At 37.4% G+C, this 23,953-nt stretch overlaps 1 protein-coding gene across 1 annotated transcript; it reads right to left on the reverse strand.

Moving 5' to 3' along the window:
- Nucleotides 1–367: 367 nt before the first annotated feature.
- On the reverse strand, nucleotides 368–21,345 carry LOC130010398 (monocarboxylate transporter 12-like). Its single transcript, XM_050539577.2, has 6 exons — nucleotides 21,051–21,345; nucleotides 9,832–10,125; nucleotides 6,930–7,073; nucleotides 5,574–6,362; nucleotides 5,119–5,169; nucleotides 368–3,478 (listed from the first exon to the last, which is right to left on the reverse strand). Exons 2-6 carry the CDS (start codon nucleotides 10,016–10,018, stop codon nucleotides 3,357–3,359), a joined length of 1,293 nt encoding a protein of 430 aa, XP_050395534.1. The 5' UTR covers nucleotides 10,019–10,125; nucleotides 21,051–21,345; the 3' UTR covers nucleotides 368–3,356.
- Between the last annotated feature and the right edge of the window lie 2,608 nt (nucleotides 21,346–23,953).

Genomic DNA, 23,953 nt, shown 5'->3' on the forward strand with positions numbered 1-23,953 from the left:
AATCTGGATGGTGATCAGGCGTTTGAGGGGGCGTTTTTGAGATGGGGGGGGGGCAGGGGCATCATAAACACTTATTTAGAGATGGATTATAGGAAGATTTCGCGGCACACTCGTTGAGAATCACTGCCTTAGTTGGTAATACTCAGTAAACTGGATAATATTAAACAATGTATATTTTGATCATTGTTCATTGTCCCCAATATACACAAGTTCCCTACAACTATGCAATAGCCATGGTCGATAAGGACACTATTTCTAAAACCGTGCCTTTACCAGCATGTGTATAACGATAAATCTCGAATCAGTTTTAACCGATATTTTTCAAATGTTGTTGTTTGTCACAAATTTAACGCCAATACCTTATGCATGATATTATGGACAGGTTTATTGAATTAAGATCATTGACATAATATGAAGGAGTAATAAAAAGATAGGTTGCCAGGCAACAAAACATACGCCCACAGCAGCTAAATCGCCCGTGCGGTCGACAAGGGTTGTCGCAAATTTATTCTTTTGTAGGTAATTAGGGGCATTTAAAGGGCCAATCCCGATAATATTTTGGAGAATAAAAATGCTTAATTTTGTGTTAAAATCCCTTAAAATCCTCTACCTTAGGGCCGAGAAACTAACTCAAGTTATCTGGAAATGGAAACCGGTGCCCCACCCTGTATAATGCAGTGTCTGGATAAAACCAGACTTTTGTTTTATAAAAATAATGTGTAGGTGAAATTTATCTTTCGTTATCAAGTACAGCACATGGGTCATTCATTGTATAGACTTTTGTTTAATAAAAATAATGTGTAGGTGAAATTTATCTTTCGTTATCAAGTACAGCACATGGGTCATTCATTGTATAGACCTCTAAAGGAACGGGAATGGATTATCAGGTCACTCAACGAACAATTTGACCTGAAATCTTAAAAGGGTTACGTGTCCGGATAAGCAGTTTTGACATTCACGTCCAAACGACTCAATATTTTGAGCCGAAAGTTTGAGACAAGGTAAATACACCATTCCTCTATATTTTGGCGTTTAAATTTCATACGTACTCAGATTTTTATTTTTGAGACTCTGTTTAAATCGGGATAGTCCCTTTAATAGACAATTTCATACAGATGACATTATAATTTTCGTCGTTTGAGGGTTCACATAGTTCTAAAAACTAAAATAAGGGCCATGACACTGGAAGTAATCTACAGAAATTGTTGAACTTCGACAGGCTTTTTCGTTTTACTAATTCAAAATCTAATGGAAGAGGTTCAGAGTGCTGACAGGAAGTTTCATAGCACCGAGACTGCTATTGTTCGGGTACACAATGATATCAACATGAGTTTAGATCGCCGTGAATGTGTGCTTCTAGTTCTCTTAGATTTATCCGCGGCTTTGACACTGTAGACCACGATATCTTGCTTCACATGCTACAATCTGATTTTGGTGTTACTGAAAACGCTCTGAGTCTGTTACGCTCTTATGTTACTAACCGTTCACAAAGTGTTGTAGTGAACGGATGATACACAGTTGTGCATTTCGTTTAAACCTATCAAAAGTGACTTCGATATTTCCAAGCGGAGTATTGAAACTTGTATTGCGGATATTAAAATCTAGATCAACAACAATGTTTTGAAACTTAATGCAGATAAGACTGAGTATTTGGTTATTGGGTGGTCTTACAACAGGAAAATGTTGAACTTTAATCTGTCAATACAAGCAGGAGATAGCTGCATTATTCCTTCTCAATCAGCCCGAAATATTGGTGTAATTTTTAACTCAAATTTTTCTTTGGAAAATCACATAAACAATATATGCAAAATAAGTTATTTTAATTTAAGAAACATAGCTAAAATACGTCAATATATGTCAGTGGATGCCACAAAAACACTAATAAATTCATTAGTTACTTCGCGTATTGATTCTTTTAATTCTGTCCTGTACGGTGCACACCTCAAACATCTTGAAAAACTGCAAAAATTACAAAACTCAGCTGCTCGCCTTATTTCTGGAACAGTATATAGGGATCATATTACACCTATTCTATATAAACTACACTGGCTTCCTATTATTTTCAGAATTGAATATAAGATTTTATTATTAGTTTTTAAATGTATAAATAACATGGCACCTATTTATCTTAGTAATCTTTTATGTTTTTATGAACCTCGTCGACAATTAAGGTCTTCCGGTGACAATCTGCTACTTATTGAGAAAAAAGCTAATCTCGTCAGTCTCGGCGAGAAGGCTTTTGGGGTAGCTGCCCCCAAACTATAGTATAAATTTCCTCATTCCATTCGGTCATGTACTTCTCTGTCATCATTTAAGATTTCTCTAAAAACCCACTTGTTTAATAGGGCTTTTAATTAATCATCTCTGTGATAATTATATCTATATTTTATACATTACTTCCTTTTACTCAACTTTTAGGTATATTATTTCACTTTTTTATGTTTTAATCTTATTTTTGTTTTGTCAATCATATTATCTTTATTGTAAAGCGTCATTGAGCACCTTTCTTTTGTGAAAATGACCTATACTATATAAACGCTTATAAATAAATAAATAAATAAATAATAATAATAATAACACTAGATGTAATTAACGGAAATTGCTGAAATTCAGTAGGATTCTTTTTGTTTTACTAATTTAAATGATGCATATAAATTTCATACAGATCGGTTGATAACTTTTGTCGTTAGAGCGTTTACAAGGTGCAACAAAGTGAAACAAGGGCAATAACTCCAGAAGAAATTAACGGAAGTTATTGAAATTAACTAGGCTTCTTCATCTCACTAATGCAAACAACATATATCAATTTCAAAACAATCAGATTGAGTGTTCAAAAGAAATTGTGGACGACGGACGGAATGACCGACAGACAGACGGACGGACCAACGGACGGACGGACGGGGGTGACGGCAATATACGACCACATTTCCATGTGGGCGTATAAAAAGGGTAAAAATATTTAAAAATATAGTACTCCCCAACTCTTAAGAAATACCACCAGGTGGCACTGTTCACATTTCGATTACTCTCACAAAACCTGTGTCAAAATTTTCTTTAGTATTCCCAATGACAGTATTGTAAATCCATATGAGTACTCATTTTTTGGGATTAACCCACTGCTGTGTCGATCAATGGTCGCCATTGTCATAAATGCATATCTTAGTACACATCTTCAGTACAAACACTATATCAAACTGTTTCTTGCGACCACTTGGGGAAATATAAATCCTATATGTTACAGTTATATAAAATACAACGAAATTTCTTACTACCATCTTTCTACATTACCTTTGTACGATCATACAAGTATGTATTTCTTTATGTACTTCAATTTTCAAAACTATGTCTTTGCATCATTAATATCTCTGTATTGCTTTATCTACATCGTTTATGTCTATTTCAATGTTTAAACCATCAACCTTTTTGGGCCAAGTCCTCACTGCAAATCCAGTTATTGACGCCAAAAGGAAAAGGGCAGCTGGAATAGAGAGAACATACCATGGTTACAAAAGTCCGCTACTTGCATTACCGGTTTCAAGGTCTGACCCAGTCACCGGCTTAACACTGTCCTTGAACACTGATACACTTCGCAGTGTTTAGTTTGATTAGACCATTGATTCTGAAATATGTTATTGGGTCCAGTCGTGTTCGTTGAGTACTGTATTGTGTATTATGCATGCCTAGTTTTATCAGATTGCATCCACTGATTCCAGAGTTATGTCCCCTTGGTCGATAACCTTGTAATCACGACATAGGCTAGACGTTTCAACATACTTTTGTTTAGAAGTTAGCGTGGCACATTATTAAGAGGAAGAACCCACCTTTGCCGAAAACATCTGAACATGACACAGCCTCCAGTTTTTAACGGATTTGGTGCGAAGGATTAGGCTTTTGAGACGACGAATCCTATCGAAATTCAGCCTTCCGTGGCCTTCCGTTCCAGAGCCATCCCCCATTTTTCGAAAACCTTGTAAGCACGCAAAATAATGCAATACAATAGCAACAAATAAAAGCAATACATTAATTTATCGTTTGAGAAACAGAATCCTTTCAAGGCCATATTTGAAATACTGAATCCCTTTCAAACTACAATATTGTGAAACTTGAACTTCAAAAGGGAATATTTGTTCAAAAATGGCTCAGTTCCCTTTATTATTTACAAGATACGATGAACTGCACACGATATAAATAAAATATGGTCAAAACGGACATAAACCAAATAGCCAAAATTCACTTACGGACATAAACCAAACGGCCAAAATTCACTTACGGACATAAACCAAACGGCCAAAATTCACTTTAGACAAAATATTAAAGAACACATATTTAACTGATAGTTTCCTAACCTATATAAACAATCAAGGGCAACCTACAATTTTAGCTCAAATACGTGAACAGTCCAAATGGAAAGGCAGCAGTTTAGGCCTTCTTGGTCCAGTCTACACATTTTGTATTATTATTATTCTGTTGTTTGTGAATAAGACGTTACTAATTACTTCAGCATTGTCTTGTACTAAGTTGTAGGATATATTTTTCTTTGTTCATTACAAATGCTCACTGTGTCTTAAATATTGGATATCAGAAATCCATATTTTTACAGTAAGATAACAACATCAATATGGATTGGAATGGATCAATATTGTCCAATATTGAATTCTAATTTGTGTTTTTAATTCTAATGTAATGGAGAGAGAGAGAGAGAGAGAGAGAGAGAGAGGGAGAGAGAGAGGGGGGGTTAAAGTCCACTCGACACAAACTAGGTAATTTCGGGACTAACATATTGTTCAATTTTATTTCAATAATTCGCTTGCGCGTAGGGAGGTTGGGCAGGCGACCCCACTCCTTGTCAAATACAACCGGGAAATCGAAACCTCACCAGTTGACTCAATGACAGACCTTTAGATACAGCGCGCACGCGCTAACCACTTAGCCGTCCACCCCATCCTCCCTCTAATATAATGGAGAATATGGAATAAGAGATTCATCTTCCTCTATGCATAAATTAATCAGTAAAACAATGGACAGTGTCCAAAAAATGAAAATGATGATCACCGGCTTTGAGGAATATCTATATCTTGATATAAATACAATCAAATTAAATATAGATTCGTAACTGACCTGTAAAAGCAAATGCGTAGTAATAATCACCAAATTCCAGCACAAACATTTCTAGGGAAAAACAGAAATCAATTCATATCATAAATATATGACAATCAAATTCTACACCGCTCTGCTTAACCGGGTCAGAAAATGTGCATTGTTGAACTTTGTTAAGAAATTGATGATGTGAACCATTACGCCCAATCCCCCTCAAATAGAAGCAGAGATTGGATGATAAAGGTTATTATTAGAACGTTCAAGAGATTCTACACCGTGAAACATGGGGCATAACTCTTAACAGTATTTAACGGGAATTTTGACTAATAATGCATATAAATTAAATACAGGCCCTATCTCTAACAGTAATTCAATAGGATTCTTCATGTCGCTAATTTAAATAATGCCGACCAATTTCATACAGTTTGGATGATAACGGTTGTCGTTAGAGAATCCAGATATTTTTACAAAGGTACCTGCAATAGGTGGACCGATAAGGTATCCTCCACCACACACCATCATGGAAATTCCTAGAGCAGCGGACACATCATATAATCCTACGATATCCACTAACAGTGTATAATGTAAAGCCCAACAAGCTCCCAGATAAAATCCAAACAGTGATGTATAGATGAATTTACTCCCTAAAGTTGTCATGTATTTTAAAAACACGGTGATTACACAAATTATTCCGAATGTACTACCATAAACTAGAGCAGTGTCCACTAATGTGACCAGAAATCCCAATAAAACTCGAGATAATATACCAGTAATTCCGGCCAAAGATAAAACCAAAGCTGCTTCCTGAGGCGAGGACCCAGAATGAACAAAGTAATCCGGGAGAAATAGATAAACTGTTGATTGAGCCATATTGAAGGACACCGAACTAATCAAAAATAAGAAGAAAGGTGCTGATTTACAAAATCTTAATCTATCCCGCCATTTACGTTTGTCAGGTTCATTACAAGGTGTTGAAACGTTGTTTAAATTTTTATCGCAGCATAATTTTCTATTTGTGCGTACTTCATATTCCGTGGGCCTCATTAAAGCACCACATACCGACGCTTGGAAACCCAGAGCCCCAAGTAGTAAAAACGCCCCATCTAAACCATAGGTCTCAATCAGAAATTGTGATAGTGGGGGAAAGACGAAAGTGCATAATCCACATCCACTTAATGCTACGCCAGATGCCATGCCGGTCTTCTCTTTAAAATAATATCCAAGACTAATCAATGTTCCCGAATAACACATAGCTTGACCAATTCCTGAAATTATAAAGTCTGTTTTAATATTGTTATAGTCTTACTCAAGTCTTTTAACTGTTTGAGTTTTATATTTAATGTGACGACATATATGATCAAATTCTAGTTAACATGCGTTATTGCTATGCCCATATCTTATCAAATATCATTATACAATTATGTTAATCTTACGTTTGTGTATTATGTTCGATATTATGATGCTTTCCCCTTTATTTGACTGGTTTAGGGCTAGCACATGGTTAAAACGATACAGCCTGTTTTTCAGAACCATGAAAAGCATGGATGTTTGGGTGATTTTTCACACGCATTTGGCACCCGTCATAGAGCAAACTCTACATAGGTTAAACTTTATAGCATTTACTGCCCCACCGTCATCAACCAACAGAACCAAAGAAAGATTCAGATATTTCGGACTAGAGTCATCCACTAATTGATTTTTTTACACCAACTGGTTTACTGATTAATGCGGTGTTGATATATAACTCTTACAATAAAATCACAAATATCTGAACAACCCGGTAAATTAATGCCACTTATTCGAATTCTTTCTATAAATTTAAACTAAGTCACCTGCAATTAGACTGTAGGTAATAAACAGGTATTTCATGTTTACTACCAAACTGCTTAAAACAAATCCGATTAAAGTAACCAAACCACTCAGCATCACACATACTCTAGCATTAAACGTGCTTACAAGTATACTCCCCGTCCATCCTGAAATAGTAAGGTTAAATTACTTAAGAGTGGGTTTGGCCGGTAAATAGATCGCTATGAAAAAAGTACCAGAATTCACTGCTACGTATTGATGACCCTTTCCGGAAATGATATGTGTTGCTTTAGTGGAACGAGGGCAACAGTTGACCGTTACATTAAAGTGTTATTGGCCAACTGCCTCATTTGACACCTCTACACAAAACAATACATATATTATATAATGATCCCTGGTCAAACACTGTGTGACCAACGATTCAGGGTTCGGGGTTCGATACGCGTAGTATGGTCGTCTGCCGAATCTTGTAAGTTTTCTCAGGGTCCTCCGATGGTCAGTGCTAAATGATAAGGCCAGCTCAATTGTTCGTCATAGGTCACGATATGTAAATAGGGCTAGCGCTAACCTTATTTGCATCTCAGCGACCTTGACAAAAATTGAGCTGGTCTTAACAAATAGTTCTAACCGTCTTCCGATATCCTCCCGCTGCACACAAGCGAATTAGTGGAATATAACTGTACCACGTGTTGGTCCCGAAATTACCTTGTTTGTGTAGTGCCGTGTAGCAGGTCAGTGCCACAATTAATTTGGAATCATTTATGACCATATTCTGTCATCTGGAACTTAATCATAAGCCTAAGTTGTTCACATGACAAGATATTATACAAAGATAGTTTGCCGAGCAACGAAACATGCGAGCGACCACAGTATTTTCAAAGTCACGGACCATAACTCTGGCAAGATTTATTGGAAAACGTTCAAAAGGCTTCTTTGTCTCATGACCTTAAAGTAGCTAAGTCTCTAACTCAATATCATCCAAAATCTTCGACATTGAAAACACGATTTATTTGCCGGTTTAAATCAACATTGATGTTGTGATTTTACCGGGAAAAGATGGATTTCTGATATCCAATATTTAAGACAAAATAAACATTTTACAATTGGTACACGAATCGTGTACCATCATGCGTTTCAGCGCTATTTGTAATAAGGGACTCGAAAAACAAGGTTAGGCATATTCCACAAGTCATGTCAAACGGTGACGCTATATTCTTATCTGGAGAGCAAGCCCAATAAATAATATCCGCGTAGACTATAATAACCAGACGCTAGAGATTAAAATTCGATCGAGAATACTGGCGTATTTCGCCGAACCTAACTGATTAAAAATTACAGTAAAAACAGAAACGATTGGATGTAAATCATTTTATATACATTCATATTACATTATTGTATGCGTGGCGACCCATTTGTGTCAATTTCTAGGTCCCAAATATTAGCGACTTAGCTCCTTTAAAAACTATGTATACAATGCAAGTTAATCTGACCACAGCAGACAACGTGCCAATTATTCATTTTATTACATGTATTTTTCTCGGATGAAAAGGGCACATAAAACCTACGAATTCTGCCAGACGGTGCAGTAAGAACAATACCGCATTCATACCGCGCACAGTTCCATGCTAGTATGCATGCTCACGGCGCTACAAAGTCTAGGTCCCATAATAGACCGTAAATATATTAATTTATCTCAAGATTTTCTGTTTATACACCTACCTGTCAATAGTCGCACAGTATTTTGGGTTTAGTGATTGGAAACTTTGCGACAAAAATGCTGTGTAAAGACTGCGAAAAATTCTCCCATAGTTTGCATGGAATCAACTCCATTTTTTTATATAAACAATATTTAACTGAAAGGATTGGGGAACAGGACAAGGCCTATATCACCCCTCTCCAAACAAAGTTATAACATATTTACATTGTAATAAGTGTTACATTTATAAATAAGTAAATGAGTAAAGTAAAGTACCCTATCATAAGTTTTATGAATTAATAATTCAATAATATGTACATGTATTGCTACCCTGTTATTATAATAAATATTACATAAATTAAAATTGATAATTAACATTATGGATTCAATTAATTAAAACGTTTCGAATATTCAATAAACCTATGCACCTGTTTAAAAATAGTAATATTTTCAGCATCTGAGAGTTCATTATTGCCAAAGAGTAAAGTAGTAATGTTAATGTTGGATTGGGTTACGCAATGAATCGTATTCTGTCTGATATCTGAATGTAAGGGGCAAATGAGAAAAAAGTGATAGACGCCTTCGAAATGATGTCCACAAGAACAAAAAGGCGAATCGGAGATATGGCGAATTAAGAATGAATAATTTGAAACTTACGTTTGCCGATAAAATAATAGGAAGGAACGGAGTTGTCAAATTTACATAGTTGTTTTTTAAATGTAGATAGAGATTTTGATGTTTTGATAGATGAATCTAAATTGTTCCAGAGTCTAGTTGCGTAAGGGAAATAAGAGTTGTAGTATAACGTTGTCCTACAATAGAATTCGGGAACATTATCTAATCTTAATGAATATCTTTGTGGTTTGTTTTTTAAGATGCTGGATAGGTATTCGGGAGTTTGAAGGTTTATTATTTTAAAAAACATTGCTAGTTTGTGTCGTTTGCGCCGCTCTTTGAGAGTTATAGTACCCGTATCTTTATAAATTAATGTATGGCTGGTTCCCTTCACAGCGCCACATATGGTGCGCAGTGCGTCTAAGTGAAGTTTTTTCTAGTTGGTTAGATAACTGATCAGTACACACGTCCCAGATAATGTCTGCATAATCAAAATGAGGTAAGATAAACGAGGAGTAGATAGTGTGAAGAGATTTTCTATTTAGACGATATTTGAAGGATCTAAAACAATTAATAAGTTTACTAACTTTCTTGCAAATGCCTGTTTAACTTACCCGCCAAAGCAAACATACAGGAGAAAAGTGCTCCCAGCCATGATATCGTCGTCACTTCCTCCTCTGGGAATCTTTCTAATAAAGCTATATGAAGAACGCCAGCAGAATAGTTCAGCGAAGAGTTAAAAAACAGTGCAAGAAAAGATGCTGCCAACACAACCCACGCCCATGGTTTTATTTTACTCATAATAAGCTGTGAGTTATTCTGGAAACCACATAATTTGGTGAAATTTTTATTCGTCTAGTCTTTCACTAAGAGTTTGGTCTCAGCAAGATCATATTCTCTTTTACATTCTGAAAAGGTTTAAAATGAGGTAGACGATAGTCTATTAATTACCACTATATAAACCGATAGAGCATAACAAATAAGCAATACAATAGATATAATAAGATGTGAGTTAATCTGGAAACCACCTAATTTGTCCAACCACTATATAAATCGATAGAGCATAATAAATAAGGACTGAAATAGAATATAATAAGCTGTGCGTTATTCTGGAAACCACTTTATTTGTTTAGGTTTTGTCTCGGCAAGATCATAATCTCTTATAATCTCTTAAATTATGAAAAGTTTTGAAATGAGGTATAACAAAGTGTACTACGACTATAAAATAAAAGACAGCATAATAAATAAGCAAAGGAAAAGATCTAGTTACACACCATCACAAACCGTACATAGAGCGATCTCAGGAAAAGCAAAGATATAGACAAGCCAACAGTGAGGCTGATGTCCCCCGCCGAAATCCTCAAATAAATAGATGACACATATTAATTAATCGCACATCTATTTTTTTCAAAAGTATCGAGCAATCAAACTGATTATCAACTATACACTAAGTTTCATCACTCTCTATCAGATGGAATCAAAGTTATCTTGTCCCAAAGCATCGACCAAGGAAATTGCTTATCTCTGCTTAGCTTTAGCTCGATATGTTAATCATTGAATTCGGTCAAGACGAACATCAACATCAAGTTAGAAGCAGAGTTGTTATGTTCCAAAGTCTTGACCAATCAAAATGCTTATTGCTCCTTAGCCTAAGCAGACAATTATCATCATCGAACTTAGGTAAGGTATTGATGTAATGAAACTATACACCAAGTTTCATCACTCTCACTTAATTAGAACTAAAGTTATCATGTCCCAAAGCACCAACCAATCAAATTGCTTATCTCTACTTACCATAAGCAGAAAATGCCCATCTTCGCACTCTATCAAGGCATTGACCTCATAAACACCTACACCAAGTTTGAACATTCTAGCTCAATTAGAAGGAGAGTTATTGTGTTCCAAAGTCTCGGCCAATCAAATTGCTTATCGTTCTGCTTACCCTCAGCAGAAAATGCTCAATATCGAACTTAGTCAAGGTATTGATGTAATGAAACTATACACCAAGTTTCATCACTCTCACTTAATTAGAACTAAAGTTATCGTGTCCCAAAGCATCAACCAATCAAATCGCTTATCTCTGCTTATCCTAAGCAGAAAATGCTCATCTTCGAACTCCATCAAGGCATTGACCTAATAAACACCTACGCCAAGTTTGAACATTCTAGGTCAATTAGAAGGAGAGTTATTGTGTCCCAAAAAGTGTGACGGACAGACAGACAGACAGACTAACCCATTTTAATAGTCCCCTGCTTTCTTCGAAAGGCGGGGGACAATAAAGTTGGGACAACTGTGAAGCCAGAAAATTCATATGACGTCAAGTGCAAAGCCCTGTATAGGGAAAGTTACGCACAACTCCACATTCTCCACGCAAGTCTCGCTATCCAGCATTCGATAGTGTGGACTGCAAGGGAAGACAACTCTGTTTTGGGAGATTGACAACTCATTACAGGCGTCATTTTGGGTCCCAACTATGACGCCACAAAAACTATGACGTCATATAGCTTTACTTAAAGATGGGTTCCCGCGTACAAACTGGGTGATTTAATGGTAGGCCTATATATGGACCAAAAACATATTCAAACTAATTAATTTGTCATAATTATGCTTCAAATCCTTCTCAAACATTATAATTGCGAAGGAATGCCCTGCTATTAAAATTCGATCAAACCAGGTCATGTTTACGTCACGTCTTGGGAGTTAGAGGAGAATTCATTGCATACATAAGACGATGTTGTCTTTAATCGCTTACTATTTATTACAAATATCGAATCCTAATTAAATTCTCGGATTATCCACAACCCGCGTCTTTTTCCGTCATTTTTATCTCAGAAAGTATTGTACGTCTAACTCTTCATAAAGTTTATCAACTTGTACATCAAACGCTCAATGTTCGCTTGTGACCTTTGACATTACGCGTGCAGAAGTTCCTAATCGTCGGGCTGTTGATTAGGGGAACCCTTACATTTTTGTCCTGTATACGCTCCATGAATGTTTTTCGGGGAATCCAGTATTTTTCTAGTAAGATTGGATATCTCTACTTTCCATATATACCAAAATTGCCATACTTTTATTGGAAATAACCACCCGATAAATACTTTTCTGGGAACCCATCTTTAACAAAACGTTTTAAGTTATCCTAAAAAAATTGCAAAAGAAACCAATGCAGTTTGGTTCAATGATAATATGTCAGACGAAATAATACTCAAAATCGGCCATGGCAAAATTACATGATTATCATAATTCAATTTGACGTTCTTCAGGAATTATCGAGAGCGCTATATCGTAATCAGTGTCTTTCAGTGGTGGTAGGATAAATAATTTATTTTTAAATTCCTCAAACACAGAGTGGTTATGCAAGCGAAGTGTGTCGAAAAATCGATGGCGGACATTTCTTTCAAAATGACTGCCAAATTTAAGAAAAAATTAAAAAACCCCATTAATTTGGTAATAAAAGGGCAGCGATAATCTCAAAAATTTAATTTCGAGAATTCTTGATGGTAGAAATTCAAAATGGTGGAATTTTCATTAACTGTCATTTCTTTCCGTTGGGTATGACTTGTAATATGTGGTATATCAATCCCGAAATGACATAGTTGCTCTTAAATGAATATATTGTTAAAGCGCTTTAAACATCTAGATGCAATAGACAAGGTGTAGAAAATTCAAGCTACATTGAAATGTTGGCAATAAAGATCGAATCATAGTCTTTAGTTATACACTGTTAACCACCCGTAGATGTTATAAATCACATAATTTATTCAGCTCGACGCAAGATTTAAAATGAATAGATGCGGTTCGTTTAACTTGAATGTAGATATTATATCATGCATACCTAGGACCTTTCGGTTGAATCATATCATAGGAATATCTTATTTGCATAGTTTTACGTGTTCTATTGTTCCATTTAGTAATTAATTTCCTTGTTTCACTTGACTAAACAAAACATTTTGTAGGAATGTAGGCTTTTATAGATTAAACAAAAGCTGATAAATGTTGAGATGTGTGGAACATGCTCGAGGCGATTTGTAACAAATCTCAGGCACGATATACTCTTCAAAAAAAGTAGGGGATATTAAAATGCAAATACCTATGCAGGTTGTAATATGATAAATAGTCATGGACACTAGACATAAGAACTTATCGCCCCAACAGAACCACTGAGCGGCACATGCAATAGCGCCATACACGTGGGTTCATTGTCAAATTTGACACTTCAAGGAAGGGTTGATGAAAACTGCCGCGTGCTGGTTTATCTATCCATGTTTGCTTTCCTAGCGGTTCTTGCACAAAATTTACTGTTTAGCGTATCTTGCTTTAGTGTATTACGTTTAATTTGATCGTCAACGTCAACCGACAACACTGCAAGAATTAGCCGTCGCACTGCAAGAGGAGTGGGTCAGATTGCCCCAAATCGTGACTGGATGGTTGATTAGGAGTATGCCACGACGAATTGCGGAATGCCTGAGGATTGGTGTATCTATTTGCGAGTGTAATGGGATCGTCAGATAAGCCGCCCATATGAAATATTTATATTCATGCGTAGGGAATTGGCCTGTTATTAACATACACTGGTTCCTCTAATAAAAACAGCAGTGCATTTCCGCAGTTTTGTATTGTTTCTGAATATCCCCTACTTTTTTTGAAGAGTATATATTTGATACTAGTTGAGCATCAGAACAACATGATTATTTCACTGGAAATGGGAGGCAAATACCCAAAGGTGTCGGACAAACTCTAAAGCAACTGCGTCTCCTTCACTAGGCCCCTTCGATGTATGTCTACCTGTGGAATAACATGTACATTATTTGTATCTGTTAAATTTGTGAGGTTTATATATTAGATTAATATTATTATTTACTATTGGGCGGGGAGAGATAACGTCTTACCCCAAACAAATTGCAAAAGACACCAGGAAGTTTCATTTGGGGTAAGACGTCATCACTCCCCGCCCAGTTGGTTTTGAGTTTGTCCGACTCCTTTTAGACCAGGAGCACAGAGGGTTGAGCCTAGACAAACGCGGTACCACTATATGACCATATAGGCATCCACATACTAATCTGGGATGTTTAGAAATGGGCGTCTGTCGGGGTCCTTTCCCTGGGTGTGGGCCTGGTGACCCCTAGAATGACCCCCCAAAATGGGTTAAACTCATACATTCGAGGTACCGGTCGAAATCAATTTTAAATATAAGAGTACATCTTACTGAGTTCGAAATTGCCCATAGCAGACGGTTTTGGCCATGGGACGGCCGAAATTGACACCCTAAATAAGTCCCTGCAATGACCCAAACTGACACCCCAAAGCCGAGGTGTGTGTGTGGGGGGGGGGGGCAAGAAAAGGTTATACTCATATATTTGAGGTACCGGTCAAAACCAATTTTAAATGGAAGAGTACATCTCACTGAGTACGAAACTTTTTTCCCCTTGATTCGCCTTGAATTTTAATGTAGGTGCAGTTGGGCTGGCAGAAAAGTTCTAAGCCTTTCTTTGAAAGACCTGTACAAAGTCGATGGTTTTCTACATAGTCCCATTCGAGGAAGAAATTTTCTTAAGCAACCCTAAAAAAAATTCTTTCACAGCTGACATGGCGTCATCATTACTAGGAAAATGACGACCGGCAAGTTCCTTTTTGAAATCGGGTCTCATCCATGGTTACAAATCTGGCCAAAAAATTATCAGGATCTGCTTCAAAACGGCGCAGATTGTCACGGGACGTCGGGAATCTGACACGTTTCTGATACACAGTCAAGAGCTTTGGCACCCATCTTGCAGAAACTTTTGTCATTCCTAACTCGTAGGCGATAATGTGCTCAACCCGCTCATGAGAGGTGCCCACAACACTGGCAATATGTCGAGTGGTCAATCTTCGACAGCCATGTCATGCACCCGGCTAATGTTTTCTTGAATGGTTGCTGTTGATCACCTTCCAGGACGCGCGTCATCGTCAAGGCTCTCACTGCCACGCTTAAATTCCGCAACCCACTTATTTACTGTGGAATAGGAAGGGACATCATTCCCCAAAATTGAGACCATGTCGGCCTGTATACTGTATCGGTGTTGGGGTTAGTTCGTTCAGTTGCAGGTACTTGATGACTGCCTTATAGCCAGTTTTGTCCTTTGCTGGTGATTTCAATGGGTAGGTTCATAAGATGTTTGGTACGAAGACAATAATAACACTACAGTTGTAGTTCTTATGTCTATGATTCATTCAATGATTGTACCTTTTGGTGGCAAAATTTTTGTTTCAATCTGGCCGCACAAGACCAATATGGCCTCACTTCATAAATACACTGACTGCCTCATGTTCAGGTGATACAGTGAAACTTGGAGGACATTTAGTTGTAGGTCATTTCGTACTCAGTTGGGTGTACTTATTTAAAATTAGTTTTAACTGGTACCTCCAAGCTCATTGCAACACGTGAACATGATGCAGTCAGTGTATTTAAGAACCGAGTCTTGTGAGGTAAGACTTCCTAAGGTTACCCTATTTCGGAAATACTTACATGATAATTACTCTTGCCAAATACGATATACACTGCACCTACATTCACATTCATGGCAAATGAAGGGGGAAAATTGTTTCAAAACTTCAGTATAACTTTTTTGAAACCTAGGGCGAGGTGGGAGGGGAGGGGCAAAATTTGGGGTGTCAGTTTGGACCATCCAAGGGCCAGAATCATCTATTATGGACAATTTCGTACTCGGTGGGATATACTCTTTCATTTAAAATTAATTTCAACTGGTACATTGGAAGTATGAATATAACCTTTTTTCAAGCCCCGGGGTCCATATTTAGGGCATGAGTTTGGGCCGTCCCATGGCCAAAACCGTCTGCTTTGGGCAATTTCGTACTCAGTGAGGGGTAGTCTTTCATTAAAATTGGTTTCGACTGGTACCTAGAATATGAGTTTAACCCATGTTTGGCCCATTTGGCTTTGGGGTGTCAGTTTGAGCCCACCCAGGGGCCTAATCGTCCGGCAAGGACAATTTCGTACTCAGCGGGATATACTCTTTCATTTAAAATTAATTTCAACTGGTACTTCGAATGTATCAATATAGCCTTTTTTAAGCCCCAGGGGTTCATATTTAGGGTGTCAGTCTGTTCTGGACAAAGTATATGAATTATTGTCATTAAAACATCTATTGGTGGTTAACAGTGTGTACCTAGAATTTTCTACACCAAGTCTCTTGCATCCAGATATTTTGAGCGCTTAACAATATATTCATTAAAGATAAACTATGTCATTTTGCAATTAACATATCGTAAGATTTATATTCATTTGACGATCGACCTCCTATTTACAAAACAATGGTGTTTATCCCAACTGCAGGGTAAACATGTTTAGAGATTATATCCGAACAACAGGGTACATGATTGTTTAGAGGGACTCTATACGAACGACATGATACATCATGGTTTAAAGACTCTCAACTACAGGGTACATCATGGTTTAGATATCCTCGACCACCGATCTGTCCCTGGTAGCATCAAGGCCGATAATTACCACGGGTTTATTTCTGTCTGTTATTCATTTCACGACAGGCTCTTGTGATTGCCACAGTAGTCATACGATTAATTAATAAAATTCCACCATTTTGGATTTCATTTTGCCGGCCATTTTGAATTTCTACCATCCGGAATTCTCGAAATTAAATTTTTGAGATTATCGCTGCCCTTTTATTACCAAATTAATGTTGTTTTTTTAAATGGTATTATATTACCAAATTTGGCAGTCAATTTGAATTCGACACATTCGATTTTTCGACACATTTGTATTACATAACCACTCGCTGTTTGAGGAATTTAAAAAGAAATTATTTATCTCCCCCCCCCCACCACTGAAAGACACTGATTACGAGATACTGCTTTCCGATAATTCCTGAAGAACGCCAAATTGAATTATGTTAATCATGACATTTTACTTTGGCCGATTTTGAGTATGATTTTGTTTGACATATTTATCATTGAACCAAACTGCATTGGTTTCTTTTGCAATTAATTTGTTTAGGATAAATTGTAGCCCGTAAAACGTTACACCAAGAAAAAAAATAAAACGTTTTGTTAAGTATAGCCATGGACGGTTGGTAGGTTTCTCTGCCGATCGCGCGAGACATGACGAGATCTAAATGTCAAGCGATGTGATTTTTGACATGGCAGGATTTTATACGGATTCATTTCTCGAACTCCTCCATAGAATTTACGGTATTCTTATAGTTACATGGTAATTTTTCAACCAGATAAGTATTCCTAAAAACCAGCTTCTGCCAGGCAGGATACGCCCACATTTTGCAAGAGATGGATAGAGAAGAAGTTAAGAACGTGATTTTTTGTACAATCAGGGGCAATAATCCAGAAAGTTATGGCCTGAAATGTGCAAATATCAAAAGGGACAGATCTTTGGGATATAAAGATATATTTTAAGTTTCATCAAAATCGGATAAAAATTGTGACCTCTAGAGTGTCCACAACTTCTACACAATTTGCGTACAAAGAAAGAGCGGTCATTTTGTCAGGCAGTTTCATTTCGATTTTCCCGAAATACGAATTCAACCTTTACTATGGTGGAATGATGATGTATTTAAACGTTTTTTAAAATCGGAAAAAAATTGTGAGCTCTAGAGAATCCACAAGCTAAAAATGCGATTTTTCGAACAATCAGTGGCCATAATCGCGGAAGTTAAGTTAAAGAACCAAGATATTATATAGACACGTTTTTCTTTTTTTAATCGGATAAAACTTGTGACCTCTACAGGAACCACAAGCTATAAACGTGATTTTCGGTTCAATCAAGGGCCATAATTCAGGAAGTTGTGATCCGATATGCGCGAATATCGAAAGGAACCAACGTATTTCAAGTTTCATCGAAATAGGATCAAAATTGTGACCTCTAGAGGGTCCACAACCTTGATTTACACTATTTGCGAACAAGGGGCGGCCATTTTGTCCGACAGTTTTGGCCTGATTTTCTCGAAATTCAAAATCAACAAACATTACGGTGTAACGGTGATATATCCGAACGTTTTTGTAAATCGAATAATAACTGTGACCTCGAGAGGGACAACAAACTAACAACGCGATTTTGCATACAATCAGGGGCCATAATTCAGGAAGTTATGGTCCGATATGCGCGAATATCAAAAGGAACTGAGATCTGTGGGTTATAAACATGCATTTCAAGTTTCATCAAAATCAGATGAAAATTGTGACCTCCAGAGGGTCAACAACCCTGATACACAAGATTGTGACACTATTTGCGAACGCGGCCTCGGTCCGATTTTTACGAAATTCGAACTCAACCATCCTTTAGGTGTAACGGTGATATATTCAAACGGTTTTTTAAATCGGATAAAATTGTGAGCTCTATGGGGTCCACAAGCTAAAAACGCGATATTTCGTACAATCAGGGGCCATAATTCAGGAAGCCATGGTCTGATATGCGCGAATATCGAAAGAAACCGAGATCTGCGGGTTATAAAGATGCATTTCAACAAACATTACGGTGTAACGGTGATATATTCGAACGTTTTTTTAAATCGAATAATAATTGTGACCTCTAGAGGGACCACAAGCTAAAAACGCGATTTTGCGTACAATCAGGGGCCAAAATTCAAGAAGTTATGGTCCGATATGCGCGATTATCGAAGAGAGCCGAGATCTGTGGGTTATAAACATACTTTTCAAGTTTAAACCAAATCGGATAAAAATTATGACCTCTACAGTGTTCACAGGCTCAAAACGTGATTTTTCGTACAATCAAGGGCCGTAATCCATGAAATTGCAGTCCGATACATGCGCATATCGAAAGGAGCCGAGATCTTAGGATGATAAACCAATATGTCAAGTTTCATTGAAATCGGATCAAAATTGTGATCTGTAGAGTGTTCACAAAGAATTGTGGATGGACGGACAGACGTACGGACATGGGCGACGGCAATATTAGTACAGTTCCATGCTTATCACTCTGCTTACCCTGAGCTGAAGATGCTCATTATTGAACTTTGTCAAGGTATTGATGTAATGAAACTATACACTAAATTTCATCACTCTCACTTAATTAGAACTAAAGTTATCGTGTCACAAAGCATCAACCAATCAAATTGCTTATCTTGGTTACCCAAAGCAGAAATTGCACATCTTCAAACTCCATCAAGGAATTGACCTATTAAACACCTACACCAAGTTTGAACATTCTGGCTCAATTAGAAGGAGAGTTATTGTGTCTTACAAAGTGTGACGAACAGACAGACGGAAGGACGAACCCATTTTAATAGGCCCCTTCTTTCTTCGAAAGGCGGGGAACAATAAATAGTTTCTATCCTTACAGGAATAAATATGCCAAGTTCCACGATGTTCCATTCTGAATTCCAGTCTGTAGACAAAAAACACAAAAATTGGGCGTGGCTCTGCCCTTGAGGATTGGACATGGACCAATATAAATAAGTGCAGCCATATGATGGATCATTCCGAATTAGATCCAAATCTGTTATTAATTGCAGCCTATATATCATAGACAAAATATTAACAAAAATGGGTGTGGCATCGCCCAAATGGAAGGGGGGGGGGGCATGCAACAACGCCAATAGTTGCCGTCCTTAGGGTATAAAGAATAAATATACCAAGTTCCAAGGTAATCCATTCAGAATTGTGGCCTTTGGGCTCCAAATACATACATTGGGCGTGGCTCTGTTAACAATTGCGGTCTGTTGGCGAAACACACACACAAAAATTGGGCGTGGATCTGTTCCTCGCGGGGTCGGGCATGCACCAAAAATAATAGAGGTTATCCTTAGGGCATAAGGAATAAGTACGAAAAGTTTTCAAGACCATCAATTAAGAATTGCGGCCTATAGGCGACACACAAACATAAAAAGAAAATGGGTGTGGGTCTTCCGCTGGGGGTAGGGCATGCACCACAAACACTAGGTATGTTCCTTAGGGTATAAGGAATAAGTATGCGAAGTTTCAAGACGACCAGTTAATAATTGCGGCATTTCGGCGAGACAGACACACACAGAGTCGGGGGAGACGGCAATATACGTCCACATTATGAATGTAGACGTATAAAAAGGGCTTCTTTATCCGAAATTAAATATATACAGCATAAGGGTCCAAAATATTTGGAATAGAATTGCCGATATGAGCGATGTTCTTCGCTCGTTACGAATGATTAATGAATTCTTAAATTTTCAATGTCGGATATCGGCTAGTTGTAGGGGATAGATTGAAGAGTTTTGTGTTATTTCTGCTCGGTAATTTCATACTCTTTATAATGGCCTCATCTTCTACCGTCACGATCTTTTTTTTATCCGCATAAAATCATCTTGACTTACAAAGGCAACCGAACAGACGGGCAGATTCCTGGCTTCACGGGGAGTTGGATGGCTGAATGGTTAGCGTGCGCGCGCTGTATCATAAAGTCTGTCATTGAGTCGACTGGCGTCGTTTCGAATCCCCGGTTGTACGTGGCAAGGAGTAGGGTCGCCTGTCCAACCTCGTGGGTTTTCTCCGGGTCCTCCGGTTTCCTCCCACTGCTAAAGACCCCTACGCGCAAGTGAATTATGTAAATAAAATTAAACCATATGTTAGTACCGAAATGACCTAGTTTGTGTCGAGTGGACGTTAAACCCCATTTCTCTCTCTCTCTCTCTCTCTCTCTCTCTCTCTCCTGGCTTCACCCACATAGCATTTGCACCCAATATGAATGTATATGGTTAGATTGTTCACACTCGTGACACCATCTAATATCTTAATTACATATTTAATGGTATATATCACGCTTGTAGCAATATATAATCAATGTACTCACATAGAAAAAACAAAAGTCACTCACCAAATCCTAATGCTTCAACTAACGGGGCTCATCCTTATCGAAATGAAATAGAGTATCGTGCGGTGACTGAGGTTAAAGCGAGTGTTGAACTCCATCAAAGTTCAACCAGCCGTGCTGTGAGTCTTCTACCGATAACAGTGTGTAATTCCATACATTTCAGTTCAGTCTACGTATGGTACTTAATGCATGACCAATTCTAACTCATTTTTGTGAGCGTATCATTATAATCACTGATGACTTAAGATTCACAGAAATGTATACTCCAGCATACTTACATACTGTTTTATTATTCAGCTTCTACGAATTTGCACTGTACGTTTTATATGTCAATTAATTGTGAGTGTATCATTATAATCACAGAAATGTATAATCCAGCTATACTCACAGAATGTTTTATTATTCAGTTTCTACGAATTTACACTGTAAGTTTTATATGCCAATCCTTCCAGACAGCTGGAAATATTATGTATTATTGTGTCTTGTAGAAAGATACCAATGGCATGCGATATTCGATAACCCGACGTTCAACAGTCACGTGATAGTATGTTAAGCTTAATTTGCCATGTGTGAACTCGGATTACCAACAAGGAGAGATTTTGCGTGGGAACTTTCAACCACCATAAATAAGAAACATTCTTTTTTATTTTTGAGTTATTACTGACACTAAAATTGAACGAAGATATAAGTACCATAAGAAAATTAATGTAATAATATTATGTGCAAACTTGATGATCTATGCCGACAATTTAATAACATATGATATTATGACATATACATATCAATATTTATATCATAATAATACATAATTTATACAGCCTGTCCTTTTCTATGGCTGTTCAGAAAAATAATTAAAGAGGCATTATGCTATAAAGTCCAAAAATAGTGGAGTGGAGGGTATGGTGGGCGGTTAACGCGTGTGCGTTGCATCATTAGGTCTGTCATTGAGTCAAGTGGCGTGGTCTCGATTTTCTGCTTGTACGTGACAAGGAGTAGGGTTGCCTGTCCAAGCTCGTGGGTTTTCTCCGGGTCCTCCGTTTTCCTCCCACTGCTAAAGAACCCTACGCGAAAACGAATTAATGAAATAAAATTGAACCATATATTAGTCCCGAAATGACTAGTTTATGTCGATTGAAACGTTATTTAGGCTTTCTATGTTAATAAATGTCCAAATAATAATTTGATGCGAGAAAAACGCTATCTATTAGGAAAATATGGGTCTTAGAAAATACCATGTTAAAACAAAAAGAAAAGAAAATATGTGGCAAGTATGCCCATCCTTTGCCGAGTTGCAATATTTTTAAGATTGAATTTACGTCATGTAGTGTTTCAGCGAACGTTGTTTTAAAATCTTTGCTCTAATAAGTAGACTAGTGCTATGATAATTACTCATAGGTGAGTCATTGCTAATTCTGAATGCGAAGGTATATTAATTTTTCCTGTTGACTGTTTAATACCTCATAGCCGATCCATAATTTATGAATCTATTCCAGCCGGTCCAGATTTTTTGATTTACATGCTTTACAAAAGAGCAACAATATATGGTATCTGTGTAAAATCTTTGTACATAAAAACAAAAAAATAATACCTACCCTGGTCACGAGATATACAGTGGACTCTGTTACATCCGACATCGTGCGGGATCGTTACACTAATTCGGATCACACAGCGTTTCGGAATACCGAGCTTTCTCCAAAACCGGAAATACTGTAACTTCGAAAACCGGAAGTATTTTTATATTGTAGCTTCAAATCACCAGAATGCTATTCTCTTTATAAATGATAAACTTTTCTGTACTTTCAAAATTTTATTATGTTAAATAATTAACAATAACAATGCATGCGTACAATATATTCATAAAATCGTTTACATGTAATATCAATGCATGCGTACAATATATTTATAAATATCAATGCATGTAATCGTTTAAAGTAGTTTGCTTAGTTAAGATTACCGGAAGCATATCGTAAGGCGGAGTCCTGGGCAACATCTTCTAACAAATGAATTGTTGCGATCGTCTTTTCGTCCTTAATCTGTGCGAAGTGTTTATTGTCGTTGAGCATGCGTAGGAATTTTGAATAGGTCAAGTCTGTCGTTAATGTATATTCTTCATCGTCCCCGTCTTCAGTCAATTGTCATTTATAATCTGTCGTTCTATGTCCAGTTTTTCAAGCCAATCAAAGTAAACGGCACCTGTCATCCAAGCTTTGCGATTGGCCGACCAATTGACTGGCAGGTAGATCTTGTCCACTCCCTTAAAACAACTCCGGTTCACTGCTTTACCGTTCAAAGTAATCAACACAGTTTTAATCTCACCGATAATTGATTGGTGATTACTTGTTAATCTTTTCTGGCTTCACACCCATTGAGTTTTAATCTCACCGATAATTGGATGCTCCACACCCACCGTTTGAAGTACGGATTATACGGTGTCGATTCAATGGAAATTATGTGAAGGGACGGCTGATTGATTTGGGAATCAGGAACATACAGAATTCGGATTTACCAGCGATTTTTTGGCTGAAGTAATAAGGAAATAAATCGGAACATGAAAATCATACCGGGTGTGACAGAGATCGGATGTGACAGAGTCCACTGTAACTGCTTAAAATGCAGCGCCTTGATGGAGGATAACACTGGAACCAAAGGTCACCAACCGTGTCACCACCTCATAGAAATGAAATGAAATGAAATGAAATGGGGTTTAACGTCCTACTGATCTGCCCCTACTGGGTTAATGAAGACGGGCATACGCCATACAGTGTGCTATGAGGGAAATTTTGCCCGGGTAGCGGCACTATGGCCTACTCTTATATCGAATTCCAACGCCAATGTATACACGAGACCACGGTTTTTCGTACCATCCCAACGACTAGACAGCTGTCCTGTACCATTGACAAGGGGAA

Source organism: Patella vulgata, chromosome 1, assembly GCF_932274485.2.
Source record: "Patella vulgata chromosome 1, xgPatVulg1.2, whole genome shotgun sequence".
NCBI lineage: Eukaryota > Metazoa > Mollusca > Gastropoda > Patellidae > Patella > Patella vulgata.

Coding starts and splice junctions, on each gene's coding strand:
- LOC130010398 (XM_050539577.2), bottom strand. CDS start 10,018: ATGAGTAAAATAAAACCATGGGCGTGGGTTGTGTTGGCAGCATCTTTT. Junction 5,170..5,573: donor TATCGGTCCACCTATTGCAG/GTACCTTTGTAA, acceptor GTTTTTCCCTAG/AAATGTTTGTGCTGGAATTT. Junction 3,479..5,118: donor CTACGCATTTGCTTTTACAG/GTCAGTTACGAA, acceptor TCTCTATTCCAG/CTGCCCTTTTCCTTTTGGCG.